At 49.3% G+C, this 22,256-nt stretch overlaps 1 protein-coding gene across 8 annotated transcripts in view; it reads right to left on the reverse strand.

The window, feature by feature from the left end:
- Positions 1–22,256, reverse strand: part of PTPRO (protein tyrosine phosphatase receptor type O) — a 463,930-nt gene that overhangs the window by 334,590 nt on the left and 107,084 nt on the right. For all 8 annotated transcript variants that reach the window (XR_014473285.1, XM_083180720.1, XM_083180719.1 and 5 more), the window contains exons 6-8: positions 16,587–16,748; positions 6,559–6,755; positions 5,824–5,944 (exon numbers count right to left, since the gene is read on the reverse strand). Coding sequence is in view for 7 of the 8 variants with exons in the window: in XM_083180720.1 (XP_083036846.1) it covers positions 5,824–5,944; positions 6,559–6,755; positions 16,587–16,748 (480 nt within the window). In the remaining variant the exon portion in view is untranslated. The remainder of the gene's footprint in view (positions 1–5,823; positions 5,945–6,558; positions 6,756–16,586; positions 16,749–22,256) is intronic.

Here is a 22,256-nt window from a genome sequence, read left to right on the forward strand (position 1 = left end):
CTATCCTTACACACACCCAGCCGCAGCCTAACCCTATCCATACATTCACCCAGCCGCAGCCTAACCCTATCCATACATACACCCAGCCGAAGCCTAACCCTATCCATACCTACACCCAGCCGCAGCCTAACCCTATCCATACACACACCCAGCCGCAGCCTAACCCTATCCATACACACACCCAGCCGCAGCCTAACCCTATCCATACATACACCCAGCCGCAGCCTAACCCTATCCATACATACACCCAGCCGCAGCCTAACCCTATCCATACATTCACCCAGCCGCAGCCTAACCCTATCCATACATACACCCAGCCGCAGCCTAACCCTATCCATACCTACACCCAGCCGCAGCCTAACCCTATCCATACACACACCCAGCCGCAGCCTAACCCTATCCATACACACACCCAGCCACAGCCTAACCCTATCCATACACACACCCAGCCGCAGCCTAACCCTATCCATACATACACCCAGCCGCAGCCTAACCCTATCCATACATACACCCAGCCGCAGCCTAACCCTATCCATACATACACCCAGCCGCAGCCTAACCCTATCCACACATACACCCAGCCGCAGCCTAACCCTATCCATACATACACCCAGCCGCAGCCTAACCCTATCCTTACACACACCCAGCCACAGCCTAACCCTATCCATACACACACCCAGCCGCAGCCTAACCCTATCCATACATACACCCAGCCGCAGCCTAACCCTATCCACACATACACCCAGCCGCAGCCTAACCCTATCCACACATACACCCAGCCGCAGCCTAACCCTATCCTTATACACACCCAGCCGCAGCCTAACCCTATCCTTACACACAGCCACCGCAAACAGCGGTGATCGGGGGTCTTATCATCTGCGGCTGGATGTCTGAGTGGCGGAGGTGCATATGAGTGGTGTGCTAGTGAGTGGAGGGGGAGTAGTATGTCTGGGTGCTACAGGGGTGTTAGTAGTGAGTGCAAGGGGTAGTACAGGGTATCTGGGTGCTTCTGGGGTATTAGTTGTGAGTGCAGGGGAAGTCGAGTGTCTCTGGGTGCTTCTGGGGCGTTAGTAGTGAGTGGATGGGGAGCAGAGTGTGTCTGGGTGCTTCTATGGTGTTAGTAGTGTGTGCAAAGGGAAGTACATGGTGTCTGGGTGCTTCTGGGGTGTTAGAAGTGAGTGCAAGGGGTAGTAAAGGGTGTCTGGTTGCTCTTGGGGTGTAAGTAGTGAGTGCAGGAGGAGTAGTGTGTCTGGTGCTTCTTGGGTGTTAGTAGTGAGTGTGAGGGGTAGTACAGGGTGTATGGGTGCTGCTGGGGTGTTAGTATTGAGTGGAGGGGGAGTAGAGTGTGTCTGGGTGCTTCTGGAGTGTTATTATTGAGTGCAGGGGGAGTAGTGTCTTTGGGTGCTGCTGGGGTGTTAGTAGTGAGCGCACAGGGAATAGAATGTGTCTGGGTGCTGCTGGGATGTTAGTAGTGAGTGCAGGTAAAGTAGAGTTTCTGGGTGCTGCTGGGGTGTTACTAGTGAGAGCAGGGGGAACAGAGTGTGTATGGGTGCTGCTGGGGTGTTATTAGTGAGTGCAGGGGGAATAGTGTCTTTGGATGCTGCTGGGGTTTTAGTAGTGCGTGCAGGAGGAGTAGAGTGAGTCTATAAGGGGTATTCAATGCCGCAGCGAGCGGCCGGCGAGAGGGTTAAACAGCGAGGATTGCTGAAAACCAGCGATCCTCGCTGTTTAACCCCCGCGCCGGCCGCTCGCTCTATTCAACGTTCTGGGGAAATCCTCGCCGTCACAGGACGGCGAGAATTCCCCAAAACAGCGAGACCCGCTGCTTCTGGAGCCACATCCGCCAATTCCCCCTCGCTCAAAAAACGGAGGGACAGGGAATTGGTGGATGCGGAGGCTGTGTTGAATGCTGTCAGGGTGAGTGGTGACAGCGAGCAGGTAGCCCTGATCGCTGTCACCACTCGCAAACAGTATTGAATACCTGCCAATGTGCTGCTTGGGTGTTAGTAGTGAGAGCAGGAGGAGTAAAGTGAGTCTGGGTGCTGTTGTGGTGTTAGTAGGGAGTGCAGGGGAAATAGTGTCTCTGGGTGCTTCTGGGGTGTTAATAGTGAGTGCAGGGGGAATAGTGTCTCTGGGTGCTTCTGGGGTGATAGTATTGAGTGGAGGGGGAGTAGATTGTGTCTGGGGTGTTAGTAGTGTGTGCAGGGGGAGTAGTGTCTCTGGGTGCTGCTGTGGTGTTAGTAATGAGAGCAGGGGGAGTAGAGTGAGTCAGGGTGCTTCTGGGGTGTTAGTAGTTAGTGCAGGGGGAGTAGTGTGTCTGGGTACTCATGGGGTGTTAGTAGTGAATAGAGGGGGAGTAGAGTGCATCTGGGTGCTGCTGGGGTTTTTTGTAGTGAGTACAGAGGGAGTAGTGAGTCAGGGTCAGTGGCAAACGCAGGATTTTCAGAAGGGGGTTTCCAGGGGGGCTGAGCAAAGCACGGAGATGGACACTTAGGTGACCCAGTATATGCCGGGTCAGTTAAAGTATTATAGATAGACCAAATGTATATAAATAATAATAATAATAATAATAATATATATATATATATTATTATTATCACACACACACACATATATATATATATATATCTTTTATATATTTGGCTACATCTGTCACTCAAAGTGTGTCTGACCCTCTAACGCTGGGTGGAGCCTCTGACTCACATGACAGAGAACCAGCCCAGTGAGCCCACAGTCATAGGAGGGACACATTGCTTTGCTCCTGCACTTTCCTTTTAATGTATGATTGCCATCACCTGTGTTGAAGCACCTTTCCTATCAATTAACCTGTTCAACACAGATGGAGGTAATCATACATTAGGAAGAAAGTCCAGCGGCAGAGCATTGTGTCCCTCCTGGCATGGGTCATGTTGGGAGGTATGCACAGTGCCAGACACCCTTTGCCTCCCCATGTTACCCAGCAAAGACACAGCTACTCACCAGACACATAAGGTGAGCGCCCCCCGCCGCCCCCCCTCCCACGATTCGCGGGGCCCCTCCCACGATTCGCGCACTCCCCCGCCCCCGCGGACCCCTCCTACCGCATTTCGCGGCACCCCACCCCCCCCCGTGCAATTTGCGGCAACCCCAGCCCCCACGACCCCCCCTCTGGCGATTCGCTGCAACCCCCCGTGCCCATCCCCCCCTACACCCCCGCGACCCTCCCGTGATTCGCGGCACCCCCCCCCCGACCCCCCCTCCCGCGATTCGCTGCAACCCCCGCGCCCACCCCTCCCGCAATTCACAGCACCCCCCCCGCGACCCCCCCTCCCCCAATTCATGGCACAACCCCCCCCCCCGCCCGTGGACACCCCCCCCCCCCAGCCGCCGCAATTCACAGCAAGCCCAGGATCAAATGGCACATGCAAAACACTGACACGGCTATGGTCGACGATGAAAAAGGTTGACATGAGTTTTTGAAGATTTATTTTTCATTTTAAGAATGTTTTCATATTCATTCTCATGTGTCAACATGGTCACCAATGAAGTGCCACACTTATGTCAACATTTAATGTGTTGACCTTTCTGTGTTGATTTTTTCTTGTGGTGATTTGCGGCACCCCAGCGACCCCCTCCCGTGATTCGCGGTACCCCCCCACGCGACCCCCCTCCCGCGATTCGCATCACCCACCCCCACAACCCCCCCTCCCTCAATTCGCGGCACCCCCCGCGACCAATTCGCAGACACCCCCCACCTCCCTCCCCCCCCCCCATTCATGGCAACCCCACGATTAAATGGCACATGCAAAACACTGCCATGGCTATGGTCGACAATGAAAAAGGTTGACATGAGCTTTTGAAGATTTATTTTTCACTTTTTGAATGTTCTCATATTCATTCTCATGTGTCGACATGGACACAAATGAAGTGCCACACTTATGTCAACATTTACATGTGTTGACCTTTCTGTGTTGATTTTTTTCTTGTGGCGATTTGCGGCACCCTCCCGCGATTCGCAGCACACCCCCCACAATTCGCGGCACTCCCAGCGACTACCGCGATTCGCTGCCCCACCCCGTGACACCCCCCCTCCTGCGATTCATGGCACCCTGCGACCCCCCCTCCCACGATTCGCGCCAACACCCCGGGCCCCCCCTCCCGCGGTTCGCGGTACCCCCCTACCATGATTCCCCCCCCTGACCCCCCCCTCCTGTCATTGCGGCAACCCCCCGCCCGCGCGACCCACCCTCCCATGATTCACGGCAACCCCAGGATTAAATGGCACATGCAAAACACTGACACGGCTATGGTCGACAATGAAAAAGGTTGACATGACTTTTTGAAGATTTATTTTTCTTTTTTTGAATGTTATCATATTCATTCTCATGTGTCGACATGGACACCAATGAGGTGTCACACTTATGTCAACATTTACATGTGTTGACCTTTCTGTGTTGATTTTTTCTTGTGGCAATTTTTTTCCAGTGACAACTATGTGCACGTCAACCTACACATCATCAACCAATTCTTTGTATAATATATAACACATGTTCTGTTTTACTGTAGGTGCTTTAAGTCAGATCTTTTACTGCTACTATTACTGTTTATGTAAATGCATTCTGAATGACAGCAACATCCTACCATCCTTCTACAAGAATATATAACCAACTAGGTTGATTCATCGCGCCCCGTGCCCACCCTCCCGCAAATCGCGGACCCCCCGCGCACCCCCCCTCCCGCAATTCACAACCCCCCCTCGCGCGATTCACGCCCCCTCCTGCACTTTGCGGACCCCCGCCCTCTCCCGCGATTTGCGGACAACTGCGCCCCCTCCCTCCCTTGATGCACAGCACCCCCCGTGCCCCTCCCGCAATTCACGGCACCCCTAAGCCCCTCTTTAGTCCCCTATATACTCACACACCCCTATCACTACCCAGCTTCCTGCTCTCCTGAACCATAACTTCCATCACTGGGGAGTCGCTGATGCTGTTTTGCCCACATGCCCCTATCATGCCTCATAGCCCAGCCTCCTGCTCTCATGCACCCTAACTGCCACCCAGTAGGAGGAGACACTGACTCAGGGCCACCATCCTGTACTGCCACGCTGGACCCACACCCACTGGCAGAAGCTGCACAGTATCTCCCACCCTCCTCTTTAGTCCCCCTTATTTTCACACACCCCTATCACTACCCAGCCTCCTGTTTTCCTGTGTCGTGACCTCCGCCAGTGGGGAGCCGCTGACTCAAAAACACCCTACTATACTATTGCACACACACACACACCTAAACAACATGCACACACAGCCCCCCCCCCCCACACCCACAAATGTCACTGTACCATCCACACTATCAATGTACATCTTTCTCTGTAATCGCTTTTTAATTAAACAAAACAATACACACCCCCTTCCACATCATATGCTCTCTATTTAACACATTTCACCTATAACTCAAGTTGTAATACAGGCATCTTTCATACAATTCTAACCATCTTTCTCATATACAAATGTTCACAAATTAAGGGGGCGCAGCCCCTTACGCCAGTGTGAAGAGTGCCCGTAGGGCGCGATGAATCACCTAGTATATATATATATATATATATATATATATATATATATATATACATACACACATATATATATATATATATATATTTATTTTTATTATTATTATTATTTATATACATTTGGTCTATCTATAATACTTTAACTGACCCGGCGTATACTGGGTCACCTAAGTGTCCATCTCTGTGCTTTGCTCAGCCCCTCTGGAAACCCCCTTCTGAAAATCCTGCATTTGCCCCTGGGGACAAGGCTATATGGGAATGTGCCAGTTAGGTCTTACCTATAGAAAATAGAACAGTTTCTGATGGTGGTCCAATTAGCGGAACCTTCTGCAGATAGACAACCACTCTGTACTGTGCACCTGGAACTAGGTTTGGTATGGTGTTACCAGTTAAGTTAACCTGAAACATAAAACATGATTTGGACAGGTTATTTGTTTTATGTACAAGAAAATAGCCAATGTCTCCTCTAAGTCACAGGGTCCTTTCTCCTCACACATCCTCCTTCAGCTCCCCGTACTAACATCTTCTCCCCAACAACCTGCGTTCTTCTGATTCACCTTTCTACTTCTGAAATCTCCTGCTCATGGGGCAGCCAGGCACTGTGTTACCCCACCCATTGTTTTCCTGGCTTCTCTCTGCTCCCAGAGTGGAATGTAATGTAAAGGCCCCCTTACACTTGTCAACTTATTGTCTCAACAAATTGAACCTGATTGACTCGAGATTTATCCTATGTGCAGGAGGTTCAATCTCTTCCAATCTCTTGGTTATACTCAATGGCACAGGGTTGTGCATTGTGTCCTACACATCAGGCACATAAGATTTTGTCAGACGGCACATCAGATCTCCTCAGATAAATTGACTCAAATTGGATGAAATCTCACAAAATCTCACAAGTGTAAGGGGCCCTTAAGAGTTGTGGCAGAGGTGGCAATGGGGCCCTTATGGTGCTGTAACCGCTTGTGTACATTACAGGTTCTATGATGAAATATACAGACTGCGCAGTATGACTTTACCTCTTTACAATAATGCTTCTCAAGGCGCTGACTTTCCTTCTGCTTGTGACATGTTTGTGACTTGACAGACACAATTGTGTCATTGTTGTTTGTCAGGGAAGAGGTCCATGACACCAGTGCTGTTGTAGAATTCAGAATAGTCACGGTCACATTCACTGGTCTTTCTGTCAGCTCCTGAAACCATTTTCCGTCAGGACCTATGTCAAGATATGACCACAATGATGTGAATGAATAACATACAATGACAATACGCGTTATCTGTGCAATTTCTGAACAAATCATTGCAATGAAGAAGGGGCATATTTATCATCATTTGCATCTGAAATGCTCATGGCTTATAATCATATCGGTACTTGTGTAGTTTCAAGGCGCCACCGCGCGCACAGTCTGTTTCAGAAACTTGGCAGCCTGTTTAACTGTGCGCGTGCCACTCTAGCTGTTCTCATTGCAGCGCTACGCTATCAGCGTAGCGTAATGTACACGCTACAATTGAGACGCTTTAGCGTCTGAATCCCGAGTCCTTGCAAGCCGCTAAGAAGGGGGTTATCTGGATTCAGACGCTAATGCGTCTGAATTTGGTAGGGTGTAGGGGTACATAGGGGTGCACTGTGCAAAACACTCCTAAACCTGTTCACAATGACACTAGTCGACATAACAGCTGTCGACCTTGTTAATTCCATTATCCACGCCAACCCGAAGCGTGGCGAGCGCAGCGAGCCCCGTGAGGGGCGGCGGTACGCGTCCTACGACCTTTTCATACCCCCACTATCCACGTCGGCATGTAGTTGAGAATAGAAAGTGTGGCGAGCGCAGCGAGCCACCGAGCCCGAAGCGTGGCGAGCGGACGCGGATACCTTCACAGGTATCCGCGTCCCCTCGCGGGCTTCACAGGTATCCGCGTCCCCTCGCGGGCTTCACAGGTATCCGCGTCCCCTCGCGGGCTTCACAGGTATCCGCGTCCCCTTGCGGGCTTCACAGGTATCCGCGTCCCCTCGCCACACTTTCTATTCTCAACTCCACGCCGACGTGGATAGTGGGGGTATGAAAAGGTCGTAGGACGCATACCGCTGCGCTCGCCACGCTTCGAGTTGGCATGGATAGATGAATTAACAAGGTCGACTGTTATATCGACTAGTGTCATTGTGAACAGGTTTAGGAGTGTTTTGCACAGTGCACCCCTATGTACCCCTACACCCTACCAAATTCAGACGCATTAGCGTCTGAATCCAGATAACCCCCTTCTTAGCGGCTTGCAAGGACTCGGGATTCAGACGCTAAAGCTCCTCAATTGTAGCGTGTACATTACGCTACGCTGATAGCGTAGCGCTGCAATGAGAACAGCTAGAGCGGCACGCGCACAGAGTCGTGGCGCCGTGAAACTACACAAGTACCATCATATCACCCCAATCCGCAATGTGATTATTCCGTTGTAGAAATCCGTGGTGGCTGCAGTCCCTGGGATAATCACATATAAACATACATGTGTAGATCTATGTAATATGTGCTGGCAGTGTATCTGGATCTGCACTACGGAGCATGGGCCTAATTCAGTAAGGGCTGAATTTGTGCCATTTCTGCACAACTACCACAGCACTGTAACGGAATCTTAATCTGGTTCTTATATAGTGCAGCAGATTCCGTTATAGTTACTTATATAGCACAGCAGATTCCGTTACAGTGTCTTATATAACGCAGCAGATTCCGTTACAGTGTCTTATATAACGCAGCAGATTCCGTTACAGTGTCTTATATAGCGCAGCAGATTCCGTTATAGTTACTTATATAGCACAGCAGATTCCGTTACAGTGTCTTATATAACGCAGCAGATTCCGTTACAGCTTCTTATATAGTGCAGAAGATTCCGTTACAGTGTCTTATATAACGCAGCAGATTCCGTTACAGCTTCTTATATAGCGCAGAAGATTCCGTTACAGTGTCTTATATAGAGCAGCAGATTCCGTTACAGCGTCTTATATAGCGTAGCAAATTCCGTTACAGCGTCTTATATAGCGCAGCAGATTCCGTTACAGTGTCTTATATAGCGCAGCAGATTCTGTTACAGTCTTATATAGCAGAGCAGATTCTGTTACAGTCTTATATAGCGCAGCAGATTCCGTTACAGCGTCTTATATAGCGCAGCAGATTCCGTTACAGTGTCCTATATAGCGCAGCAGATTCCGTTACAGTGTCTTATATAGCGTAGCAAATTCCGTTACAGCGTCTTATATAGCGCAGCAGATTCCGTTACAGTGTCCTCTATAGCGCAGCAGATTCCGTTACAGTGTCTTATATAGCGCAGCAGATTCCGTTACAGTGTCCTATATAGCGCAGCAGATTCCGTTACAGTGTCCTCTATAGCGCAGCAGATTCCGTTACAGTGTCTTATATAGCGCAGCAGATTCCGTTACAGTGTCTTATATAGTGCAGCAGATTCCGTTACAGTGTATTATATAGCGCAGCAGATTCTGTTACAGCTTCTTATATAGGGCAGCAGATTCCGTTACAGTGTCTTATATAGCGCAGCAGATTCCGTTACAGCCATAGGCGTGTGCACGGGGGGTGCCGGGGGTGCACAGGCACCTCCTAATGGCCGCACTCCCCGCACGATTGCAGCACCTCCCAATAACCGCGCTCCCCCCCCCCACGCGCGCAAAATCTCAGTGAGACGCCGTTGATTGGAGGTGCAGGATATGGTCAGGATCCGTGCAAGCCGGTGATTCTGCTAAGGTAAGCACCGCGAGTGCAGCGCTAGCAGGAACATGGAAAGCTTGGCGGGTGGGTGAGGGGACGCCACTGCCAGGGAGAGGCTCCGCTCTGCTGGCTATTCACCGCGCCTGCCTTTAAAAAAAAAAAAAGGAAGGGAGTAGTGTACACTGTATACCCGCCGCCACCGGGACCCGCTCTGCCTCTAGCTGCCGAAAGCAGTGGGCTGGGAATGCAGCTGGTGATCTCCTCCTCTGCGTTCTTCCTTGGCACCTCTGCAAAGGGGCACATCTGCCCAGATAAGTGGGGACAAATGTGGATGCAGGGTAGTGAGGTGTGATGGAGTTGGGGGAGGGTAATTTAAGGCAGTCAGGTGTGGGGCAGAAGCACTGGATAAGCAGGGGGGGGGGGGGGGAAGGACAATCCAGTGAGGAACTCCGCTCTGCTGCCTATCTCCAACTGGATCCCGCACCTGCTGTTCAAGTAAAAAAAGTGGAGGCTCAGAGACCCTGCGTTACTCAAAAAATGGTCACCACCTTAAAGGAAACAGATGCTAAAGGTCCTCTAGCATCTGTAAGTATGCCCACCAGTATGCCCACCACTACCCGGAACGGCTGACTCTTGGAGTACTGGCACGCTGTGGTCCTGCAGCCATGGGTAGCGAACATGTACCTCACCCTCAGCCCATGGCAACGAGCATGAAACCCCTGGCAATGAGCATGTAAACCCATTGCATCAAGCAAGAAACCCCTCGGCAACGAGCATGTAGGCAAGTAGCACTTATGTGGCATAATGTGTAATGAGCATCATGGTCTGAGGAGTAACGTGTAAGGGGTATCACAGTCTGAGGCATAATGTGTAATGGGCATTATGGTGTTAGGCGCAATGTGTAATGAGCATCACAGTGTGAGGCACAACATGTAATGGGCATTATGGTGTGTGGTGTAATGGGCACTACAGTGTGTGGTGTAATGTGCATTGGGAATTACAGTGTATGGTAGAACGTGTAATGGGCATTGTGGTATGTGGTATACTATGTAATGGGTGTGTGATGGGTAATAGGCATTATGGTGTAACTTTTTTATACATAAATAAGTTACTTTCTATTTAGTTTGCATTTGCATTGATGCCCAGTAGACTGTGATAGACACGCTAAAAAGGCTGTGATGGACACGCCAAAAAGGCTGTGATGGACACGCCAAGTAGGCGACAATGGACATGCCCAGTAGGCAGTGATGGACACGCTCCTCCAATGGTGCACCCCCTAAGGAAATGGGCTTTGCACACCTATGGTAACAGCTTCTTATATAGCGCAGCAGATTCCGTTACAGTGTCTTATATAGCACAGCAGATTCTGTTATAGTGTGTTATATAGCACAGCAGATTCCGTTACAGTGTCTTATATAGCGCAGCAGATTCTGTTACAGCGTCTTATATAGCGCAGCAGATTCCGTTACAGCGTCTTATATAGCGCAGCAGATTCTGTTACAGTCTTATATAGCACAGCAGATTCCGTTACAGCGTCTTATATAGTGCAGCAGATTCCGTTACAGTGTCTTATATAGCGCAGCAGATTCCGTTACAGCGTCTTATATAGCGCAGCAGATTCCGTTACAGCGTCTTATATAGCGCAGCATATTCCGTTACAGTGTCTTATATAGCGCAGCAGATTCTGTTACAGTGTCTTATATAGCGCAGCAGATTCCGTTACAGCGTCTTATATAGTGCAGCAGATTCCGTTACAGTGTCTTATATAGCGCAGCAGATTCTGTTACAGCGTCTTATATAGCACAGCAGATTCTGTTACAGTGTCTTATATAGTGCAGCAGATTTCGTTACAGTGTCTTATATAGCACAGCAGATTCTGTTACAGTCTTATATAGCACAGCAGATTCTGTTACAGTGTCTTATATAGCACAGCAGATTCTTCTACAGTCTTATATAGCACAGCAGATTCAGTTACAGTGTCTTATATAGCACAGCAGATTCTGTTACAGTCTTATATAGCACAGCAGATTCTGTTACAGTGTCTTATATAGCACAGCAGATTCCGTTACAGCGTCTTATATAGCGCAGCAGATTCCGTTACAGCGTCTTATATAGCGCAGCAGATTCCGTTACAGCGTCTTATATAGCGCAGCAGATTCTGTTACAGCGTCTTATATAGCGCAGCAGATTCTGTTACAGTCTTATACAGCACAGCAGATTCCGTTACAGTGTCTTATATAGCACAGCAGATTCTTCTACAGTCTTATATAGCACAGCAGATTCCGTTACAGCGTCTTATATAGCGCAGCAGATTCCGTTACAGCGTCTTATATAGCGCAGCAGATTCCGTTACAGCGTCTTATATAGCGCAGCAGATTCTGTTACAGTGTCTTATATATCGCAGCAGATTCCGTTACAGTGTCTTATATAGCGTAGCAGATTCCGTTATAGCTTCTTATATAGTGCAGCAGATTCCGTTACAGTGTCTTATATAGCGTAGCAGATTCCGTTATAGCTTCTTATATAGTGCAGCAGATTCCGTTACAGTGTCTTATATAGCGCAGCAGATTCCATTAGTGTCTTATATAGCGCAGCAGATTCCGTTACAGTGTTTTATATAGCGCAGCAGATTCCATTAGTGTCTTATATAGCGCAGCAGATTCCGTTACAGTGTCTTATATAGCGCAGCAGATTCCATTAGTGTCTTATATAGTGCAGCAGATTATGTTCCAGTGTCTTATATAGCGCAGCAGATTCCGTTACAGTGTCTTATATAGCGCAGCAGATTCCGTTACAGCGTCTTATATAGCGCAGCAGATTCCGTTACAGCGTCTTATATAGCGCAGCAGATTCCGTTACAGCGTCTTATATAGCGCAGCAGATTCCGTTACAGTGTCTTATATAGCGCAGCAGATTCCGTTACAGCGTCTTATATAGCGCAGCAGATTCTGTTGCACTTTACAATTGTAAACAGTGATAAAACAAACTGGGTAACAACAGACAGACTTGGAGGTAGGAGGGCCCTGCTGCAAGCTTACAATCTATAGGGACATAGGAGGGAAACACAAGGACAGGCTACGGTACCGACAGTAGTGCCGTTAGTACAAGATGTATCGGTTAAAAATGTATATATTGCAGTGAAGTTGTCATTGTGTGAGTTAGGTGTATACCCCTTTCCGAGGGACAATGGCCGACTGGGCTCGACTACAGCCACCAGAGACTTTTTATTGTCCCCACAGACGTTTATATCCGATCCAGTTGATGCCCGAGGACTGGCATCATTTAAGCCGGGAGATGTGTGGCATCCCAGCCAGAGATGCCGTTATTTATCCCCCAGCAATGTGGCTGGGTGGCCACTAGATTGCACCCGGGAGTGAGGGGTTAAATGTAGCACGCCAAGAAACTGTGTCCAGGCTGACTGACAGCCTGAGGGACCAATAGAGGCCAGCCGGATGTGGGGGAGGAGTGTAAGGACGACGCGGAGGACTGACGTGAGAAGGGAGAAGTTGGAAGGAGCGTGGCGAGGAGCGAGGAAGAGAGGAAGACGGCGTGCAGCAAGGGGAGAAGATCCAGAGAGAGGGAGAAGTGACAGCGGTGACCCGACAGCGACCGGCGGCGTGAGAGCGGAGGCAGCAGCAGCGCTAGTTGAAGAAACCCAGTGACGGAGCCGGCGCCGAGCGGGGGAGTGATCCAGAGATCAGCAGCACCAAGTAGCGGGGCCGGAGAGAGCGCCTGAGTGCGGCAACGCTGCAGCAGCAGCGCCCACACTAGTGTGCCCTCTGCCGCTGAAGAGGACAAGATAGACGCCGGGAGCAGCATCGGGACGGGCAGGAGCCTGCAACTGACTCCAGTTCACCAGGTTCTGTTCACTGTGCCCTGCCAGCCAGCCCAACCACGCCACACAGCACTAGTAAATCCCCACTGTGCCTCCCAATCAGAAAGTCCCTACTGTGCCGCACCAGTAAATACCCACTGTGCCTCCCAGTCAGCAAGTCCCTACTGTGCCACAGAAGTCCCCACTGTGCCCTCAGACAGCTGGTCTCCCGTTCCTAAGACCCTGGATAGCCCCTGACTCCGTTCAGGACAGTGCCCTTACCAGTTTCCGACCAGCGTGGGACCCTCCTGCCCTTAAGTAGACTCTTAAAGGATCCTCGCCCCATTCCTATTGAGTTGTGGAATTGTTCCCCTGTGTTGGGACCCTGCACGCGGAGTACAGATAGCCTTTACTACAGGACAGGCTCACCTTTCCCCATGTGGAGAAACAGCACCATCTTGTGGTCAAAATAGAGAAGGTCCGGACTTTCATTACAGTTATGATTAGAAGTGTGTAAAGTGTTCTGTTATTGTATTGAATATATTGTGTTAGGTGACTAGGGTCATCAAAAGTGACGGCGTTGCCAAGTGAGAGAGTTACTTCCTTCGGGGTACCGCGTGGCGGCCTGTAGGATCAGTTCTCTCACTTCCCAGCGATGTGGTATAGGTTCGTGAAAAGTTAAGTTATATATTGTTAGGTTGTATAGTTGTGCAGTCAGCCACGTGGTTAGGCAGTGATTTCTAGGTACTCTGTTATGTCGGTAACCACTATGCCATAGTGTATGTAATGCTTCCATTGTATACTTACTGCTTAATTACATTGTTCCGTAAATAAAACACAAGCAGTTGAAACTCTCGAGCGTCTTGCTCTGTTTCCTACGGAGGTGTGATCCTTCCCAGCCGGGCGGTGAAGAACCTACGTGCGGAGGAGTCATCCAGCCACGAGAAAGGTAATCATCAAGCAATCCCCTCCCGCGGCCCATTACACTAGCATAGCTTGTAAGTCTAGAAGGGAAGCTATATAATACATAAGTGCCTCAGAGGGTTATGCGTGTAGAACATAAATATGATAGGCTTGCCTGAAGAGGTGAATTTTCAGGGAACGCTTGAAACTTTGGAGGCTAGCGGAGAGTCTTATTGTGCGTGGAAGGGCATTCCATAGGATGGGAGCAGCCCGATGATCTACCTTTCCATACTAGTTTCACATCCACAGAACCTAAGTGAACCTCAGAATTCCTCTTGCCAATTCTGGGTAGGTAATAGCTATCACTGTACTCATTCATATATCATATTGTATCGTTGCAGACAGAGGCGTAGCTAGGGTGGAGCCGGCGGAGCACCAGCTCCGGGCGCCGACATGTCACCGGGCGCTGGAGCTCTGCCACCGGCTCCCCCGGCCTGCTCTCCCGCTCCCCTCTGTGCCGTGGATCCCCGTTGTGCCTGTGTAGGGGGGGCGGAACAAGGAGCCCACATTAGCCGTGGAGAGATGGAGAGATGTGCCTGGTCCCTGGAGAGGAAGAGGAAGCCCGGAGTCGGGGGTCAGCGTGAGGAGGAGGAGGAGAAGGAGAGTAAAGCTGTGTGGCGATGGGGCAGGAGGAGGAAGAGCAGCCAGCAACGCGTGGGAGCAGAGAGAGGACGGAGCGGAGATTGACAGCTCCAGTCCCCGGCACCCGACAGCAGCTCCCGATACCCAGCCGCCAGGTGCTGTGGACTGGTGCGGTGATGCGGCTGCCGGGTATCGGGCGCTGCTGTCGGGTGCCGGGGACTGGAGCTGTCAATCTCCGCTCCATCCTCTCTCTGCTCTGCTCCCATGCGCTGCTGGCCACGCTGCTGCTCTTCCTCCTCCTGCCCCTCGCCATGCAGATTCACTCTTCTCCTCCTCGTCGCACTGACCCCTGACCCCGGGCTTCCTCTTCCTCTCCAGGGACCAGGCACTTCTCCTCTCCACGGCCAATGTGGCCTCCTTGATCCGCAAGTCCTGGTGGCCACCAGTCCTGGTGGCCACAGGAGTGAAGGAGAGCCCAGGCCTCGCACCCAGCACCTAGCCGCAGTACCCAGTGTCGCCTGGGCAACAGCCAGAGTGGCAGGGAGCCAGCACCTAACTGGCCACAGCAACTGACCCCCACAGCAGCACCCCACATCAGGCAGCGACCAGTGATGGCCCCAGCATCCGGTGGCACAGAATAGGAAGGTCTCAGACCACCCCAGACACCAGCCCAGGGCACGTGAGTTGGCCAGTGTGGCCCTATCTCTAAAGGTACCCAGAGGAACAGCATACCTCCCAACATGACCCTCTACAGGAGGGACACATTGCTCTATTTCTGGACTTCTCCCTTAATTAATGATTGCCATCACCTGTGTTGAAGCACCTTTCTAATCAATTAACCTGTGTGAAACAGGTGATGGCAATCATAAATGAAGAGGGAAGTGCAGAAACAGAGCAATGTGTCCCTCCTGGAGAGGGTCATGTTGGGAGGTATGGAACAGGCAGGACTAATCCTTAACCCCCATCTGTGCATTTTATTAGCAGAGGGGAGGGGAGGGGGGTGGGGTGCTCCGGGCACCGTGGAACCAAGCTACACCACTGGTTGCAGACCATCTATCTCTAGAGGGATTTGTAATCAATAGATCATCTACTAAAAGAGTGCCTCAACAAAAAGAGAGTAACTTTCTCTCCATAAAGTATAATCCTTAACCTACTTTCCTGGGAGCACCTCCACACGAGCTATGTTATATAGAGCTTTTCTGCTTTTCTCATCTTATTTGATATAAATCAGGGTTGCCGACTTTTAAATGCTCCTCTCCGGGAGAAGCCCGGAGAGGAGACTTTCCTTACCCGGTCGGGGGCGGGGCTTGACTGTGACGTCATTAAGCCCCGCCCCCATTACGGGAAATAGGAGCAATTACTGATCTCCATGGAGGGGGCGGGGCTAAAATGACACGATTGTGCCATTTTAGCCCCGCCCCCTCATCTGAGACCCACGGATTGCGGCATTTACATGCCGCGATTCGGGGGACTCAGGGGGGTCCCCCAGATTCCGGGAGGGTTGCCCACCCTTCCGGGGGGCCAGGAGGGGGACCCGATTTTCGGGAGACTCCCGGGAACTCCGGGAGGGTCGGCAACCCTGATATAATTATGGATTTAAAAACATTTATGCTTATTTGACATTATACATTCAGACCTGTTCACTGGTCCTTCCCATATTCCTCTTTCCCCCTTCTCAACATCATATACTGTGTAATTATGAAAGCAACTAATATACAGCAGTAAAAGTGCTCAATGCATCCGTTATCACAGACTTTAATCTCACTGGCTACAGTAATAAAGCTGGGAACACACTCAGCTGATCGCATTCCTATTCCTGGGACATTTATCTGATCAGTGTGACCCCTGTGACCCCCATACACACGGAGCTCAGTCTGTACTTACTGTACTTGTAATGGGACAATTTCAGGACATTGCTCTACATCGCTCCGTGTGTAGGGGAATAGCGATAGTGTTAAGGCTGACACAAATCACTTACGGATATAGAAACTGAGCGCTCTGGGCATGGTACTTTCTCGGGTATCACAGAACATCGATGAACTAGAAGTTCTTATCGTCAACTTATATTTTCCTGGCTCATTCAGGACGGTCACAAATTCATGTGTGTTTTCATCTACAGTGGACATTTCTGTTGTATTTCCTAAAGTAAAACAAAAAAAATGTAATCAGAATAAAACACAAATAATGTATTTCACTAAAGATTTAGGGGCCCATTTATCATTCTATATTTGCGGCTAACTGCCCGAAAATGGGTTAGCCGCAAATATTAAGTATCCCCTGAATGTATCCGGAGGGACCCCAGTAGGATTCTACAATATTAAGCTGGGTACAAATCTATACAATCCCTGTTTTCTTCCGACTGTTCGACCGACCGTAGACCTGTCGGACCGTCCACAAACAACAGCCGATACGCGCGTACACACCTGTAAAATTATAATTGCGACGTCCGAAACAGTCACAAGAAAAAGATTGTACCAACGTACACACTGTCTCGGTTTGGGCTATTGACACGTCATATATGAACAAAATTATCATAATGGGCTGGGTTAGGGCATACTTATATCAAACCAATATATAGATGGGTTACGCGAAATTAGTCACCCGGCAGGGTGACTGAACTTCTATATAGACGGGTTATGCGTCTAAAGTTTAGTCAGCCGGCAGGGTGACTAGAACCAAGGCACAGGACCGGACCCAGGGACCTACCGACGGGCTCAAGATAGGTAAGTATCAGTATGTATGGGCTTTGGATGTATTAAAAGTTTTATTTTTCATGTGTGTCAGTATGTTTATTTGACTATTTTTGGAACTTGTGTAATATCTGGGCGCCCGATTTTGTGATTGTATGCCTTAACTTAAGGCATACAATCAGATGCGATGCGACGTGATTTTTCGGCAAAATCGCATCGCGACCAAATCACATGCGATGCGATAGGCGCGATTTTCCATAGGATTCAATGTTAAAAGGGCCCTGTTCATTGCCCCACTACCCAAGTGGGCATAGAGTTGATTTTATATAGTGTGGCGAGCGCAGCGAGCCACCGAGCCTGTAGCCTGGCGAGCGCAGCAAGCCCCGCGAGGGGACGTGGATTACTTAAAATGTATTCCGCGTCCCCTAGCGGGGCACGCTGCGCTCGCTACGCTTCGGGCTCGGTGGCTCGCTGCGCTCGCCACGCTATATAAAATCAACTCTATGCCCACTTTGATAGTGGGGAAATGAACATTACCCTTTTAACATTGAATCCTATGGAAAATCGCATCGATCGCATCGCATGCGATTTGGTCGCAATGCGATGCGATTTTTCGATGTGATCATAAAATCGGGCGCCCAATTATTACACAAGTACCCTATTTTTTTTACTGTGGAACTACAAGTACCAGCGGGCCCTTTAATGCCCCGCATGCTGGGACTTGTGGTTCTCCAAGTCCCAGAATGCAGGGGAGGCTTGCTGGGACTCATAGTTCCACAGTAAAAATAGTTTTTATTCTATTTTTTTTTTACACTTCAATCAGCCCGGTGACCACCGCACAGGGTACCGGGGACAGCACCAGGCTTCAGCCTGGTCAGGTAAGTCCTAGAGGGGGGGGGGGGGGCTTTATTGGGGGGGTCCCCACTTCCCCAGGACCCTGGCCAGGCTGACCGGTCAGAGGGCTGGATGCTTTGGCCGGGGGACTTGTATAAAAAGTCTCCCCCCGGCTGTGGCATTACCCTGCTGGCTGGTTTGGCCTGGGGCTGGTTCTTAAAATACGGGGGACCCCTAAAAAAATCAGCGAAGCCCTATTTGTCGGGTTTCCTGATTTTTTAATACCAGCCCCGGCTCTTCAGCCTGGTGCTGGTTACAGCTGTGGGGGGGGGGGACCCCACGTCATTTTTTTTTAATGGGTAAAAGGGTGATTAAAATGTAGACGCATAACCCGTCTATATAGAAGTTTAGTCACCCTGCCGGCTTCTTAAAATTTAGACGCAAACCCGTCTATATGTGCTGTAGGAGAGATCATGCAGCTATGGAACGCCCACATGGGCATTCCAGCTTGGCAGTATAATCGCAAGGACGGTCAGCATATCGATCGAACGTGCGTACACACTGCACTTTTGTTCCGATATGGGCCCGTCCTGTCGAATGAAAATTAAACATCACTGAACCTTCGACCGACCGAGTATGGACGGACAAGACCATTTTTGGCCGTTTATCGCTCGTAAGGGACAGCGTACACACCTATACAAATGAATGGCCATCCGACCCAGAACAGAAGAACGGCCCGACGATTGTATAAATGTGTACCCAGCTGTACTTGTATTCACTACCAGAAAAAATTTATGTAAGTACAATGGTGTTATAGAAAAGATTTGTAAGGGCCCCTTTGTAACACCCAATGATATTATTATAGTCAAGGGAGGAAGAGAAGAAATAGAAAACTCTTGGTGAGAGCACCCTTAAATCACAGAGAAAAATATGTTTTGTATAGATCCAGTCTTAAAATAATTTTTAATAGATATACATTAAATAAAATGTACATGGGAGGCCCCCCTCAGTGAGCCACAGGGAGGCCCCAGCCACCACTGAATCACCCTGTGCTGGGACGACCTCTTCTGAGGTAGGATGGACAAATTTCTAGCAGGCACAGACACTTCTAAGTTATAACGCAGCAAAACAGGGAAAAACAGGGAGAGTCCCAAGCTGGCCGCCGCTACTCACAGCAGTCTCATTCCCATTCCCAGCAGCCATTACAGGGAGACCAGCAAGTAAATGCAGGGGAGGACTTTCCCTTACAATTATTGATTACAGATGCAGCTGCTAAAACACGGCATACACCTACCTCACAGCATGAGACACAGCAGGAGGCTCTTATTACCTACTCGATTATGGTTAAAGCTATTCAGGACACTGTGGGTCCTATAATGGATGCACATACCAATAATGTTACACAGGCCTGAAGCGATGTCAAGTCACAGCTTAAACAAATATCTAAGCGAGTCCAGAACAATGAGACACGTGTTGGGGAGCTATTACTGACCTTAAAACACAGACAGCTCAGTTACAAAAAAAAACACTACACTGTTATTAACAAGCTGGATGACCTCGAAAATCGCTCTTGTCGTAATAACTTAAGAGTGATTTGATTAACTGAGACCTTGAAAGGGCCTGCCCTTTCTACTTTTCTGCAAGACATGCTACCAGATATTTTAGGTGTCCGGGAACATTGTACTGGTCTCATTGTGGAAAGTGCCCATAGGATTGGTCCCCAGCATGACTCTCCGACCACAAGACCTCAGGCAGTTATTTTCGCTATATAAACTTTATTCATAAAGACGTTATATGTTCGGTGTAAAGATCAGATCAGGTGATCGATCAAATTAACGTATGCCTCCTGTTATGATTATCTGTTCGATCAATGTATGTCTGATATTGTTGTAAAGTTATGCCCCTAGCGGGGCACGCTGCGCTCGCTACGCTTCGGGCTCGGTGGCTCGCTGCGCTCGCCACGCTATATGAAATCAACTCTATGCCCACTTTGATAGTGGGGAAATGAACATTACCCTTTTAACATTGAATCCTATGGAAAATCGCATCGATCGCATCGCATGCGATTTGGTCGCAATGCGATGCGATTTTTCAATGTGATCATAAAATCGGGCACCCAATTATTACACAAGTACCCTATTTTTTTTACTGTGGAACTACAAGTACCAGCGGGCCCTTTAATGCCCCGCATGCTGGGACTTGTGGTTCTCCAAGTCCCAGAATGCAGGGGAGGCTTGCTGGGACTCATAGTTCCACAGTAAAAATAGTTTTTATTCTATTTTTTTTTTACACTTCAATCAGCCCGGTGACCACCGCACAGGGTACCGGGGAGAGCACCAGGCTTCAGCCTGGTCAGGTAAGTCCTAGAGGGGGGGGGGCTTTATTGGGGGGGTCCCCACTTCCCCAGGACCCTGGCCAGGCTGACCGGTCAGAGGGCTGGATGCTTTGGCCGGGGGACTTGTATAAAAAGTCTCCCCCCGGCTGTGGCATTACCCTGCTGGCTGGTTTGGCCTGGGGCTGGTTCTTAAAATACGGGGGACCCCTAAAAAAATCAGCGAAGCCCTATTTGTCGGGTTTCCTGATTTTTTAATACCAGCCCCGGCTCTTCAGCCTGGTGCTGGTTACAGCTGTGGGGGGGGGGGACCCCACGTCATTTTTTTTTAATGGGTAAAAGGGTGATTAAAATGTAGACGCATAACCCGTCTATATAGAAGTTTAGTCACCCTGCCGGCTTCTTAAAATTTAGACGCAAACCCGTCTATATGTGCTGTAGGAGAGATCATGCAGCTATGGAACGCCCACATGGGCATTCCAGCTTGGCAGTATAATCGCAAGGACGGTCAGCATATCGATCGAACGTGCGTACACACTGCACTTTTGTTCCGATATGGGCCCGTCCTGTCGAATGAAAATTAAACATCACTGAACCTTCGACCGACCGAGTATGGACGGACAAGACCATTTTTGGCCGTTTATCGCTCGTAAGGGACAGCGTACACACCTATACAAATGAATGGCCATCCGACCCAGAACAGAAGAACGGCCCGACGATTGTATAAATGTGTACCCAGCTTTACTTGTATTCACTACCAGAAAAAATGTATGTAAGTACAATGGTGTTATAGAAAAGATTTGTAAGGGCCCCTTTGTAACACCCAATGATATTATTATAGTCAAGGGAGGAAGAGAAGAAATAGAAAACTCTTGGTGAGAGCACCCTTAAATCACAGAGAAAAATATTTTTTGTATAGATCCAGTCTTAAAATAATTTTTAATAGATATACATTAAATAAAATGTACATGGGAGGCCCCCCTCAGTGAGCCACAGGGAGGCCCCAGCCACCACTGAATCACCCTGTGCTGGGACGACCTCTTCTGAGGTAGGATGGACAAATTTCTAGCAGGCACAGACACTTCTAAGTTATAACGCAGCAAAACAGGGAAAAACAGGGAGAGTCCCAAGCTGGCCGCCGCTACTCACAGCAGTCTCATCCCCATTCCCAGCAGCCATTACAGGGAGACCAGCAAGTAAATGCAGGGGAGGACTTTCCCTTACAATTATTGATTACAGATGCAGCTGCTAAAACACGGCATACACCTACCTCACAGCATGAGACACAGCAGGAGGCTCTTATTACCTACTCGATTATGGTTAAAGCTATTCAGGACACTGTGGGTCCTATAATGGATGCACATACCAATAATGTTACACAGGCCTGAAGCGATGTCAAGTCACAGCTTAAACAAATATCTAAGCGAGTCCAGAACAATGAGACACGTGTTGGGGAGCTATTACTGACCTTAAAACACAGACAGCTCAGTTACAAAAAAAAACACTACACTGTTATTAACAAGCTGGATGACCTAGAAAATCGCTCTTGTCGTAATAACTTAAGAGTGATTTGATTACCTGAGACCTTGAAAGGGCCTGCCCTTTCTACTTTTCTGCAAGACAAGCTACCAGATATTTTAGGTGTCCGGGAACATTGTACTGGTCTCATTGTGGAAAGTGCCCATAGGATTGGTCCCCAGCATGACTCTCCGACCACAAGACCTCAGGCAGTTATATTTCGCTATATAAACTTTATTCATAAATACGTTATATGTTCGGTGTAAAGATCAGA

This window comes from Crinia signifera, chromosome 4 (genome assembly GCF_055691185.1).
Source record: "Crinia signifera chromosome 4, ASM5569118v1, whole genome shotgun sequence".
Taxonomy (NCBI): domain Eukaryota; kingdom Metazoa; phylum Chordata; class Amphibia; order Anura; family Myobatrachidae; genus Crinia; species Crinia signifera.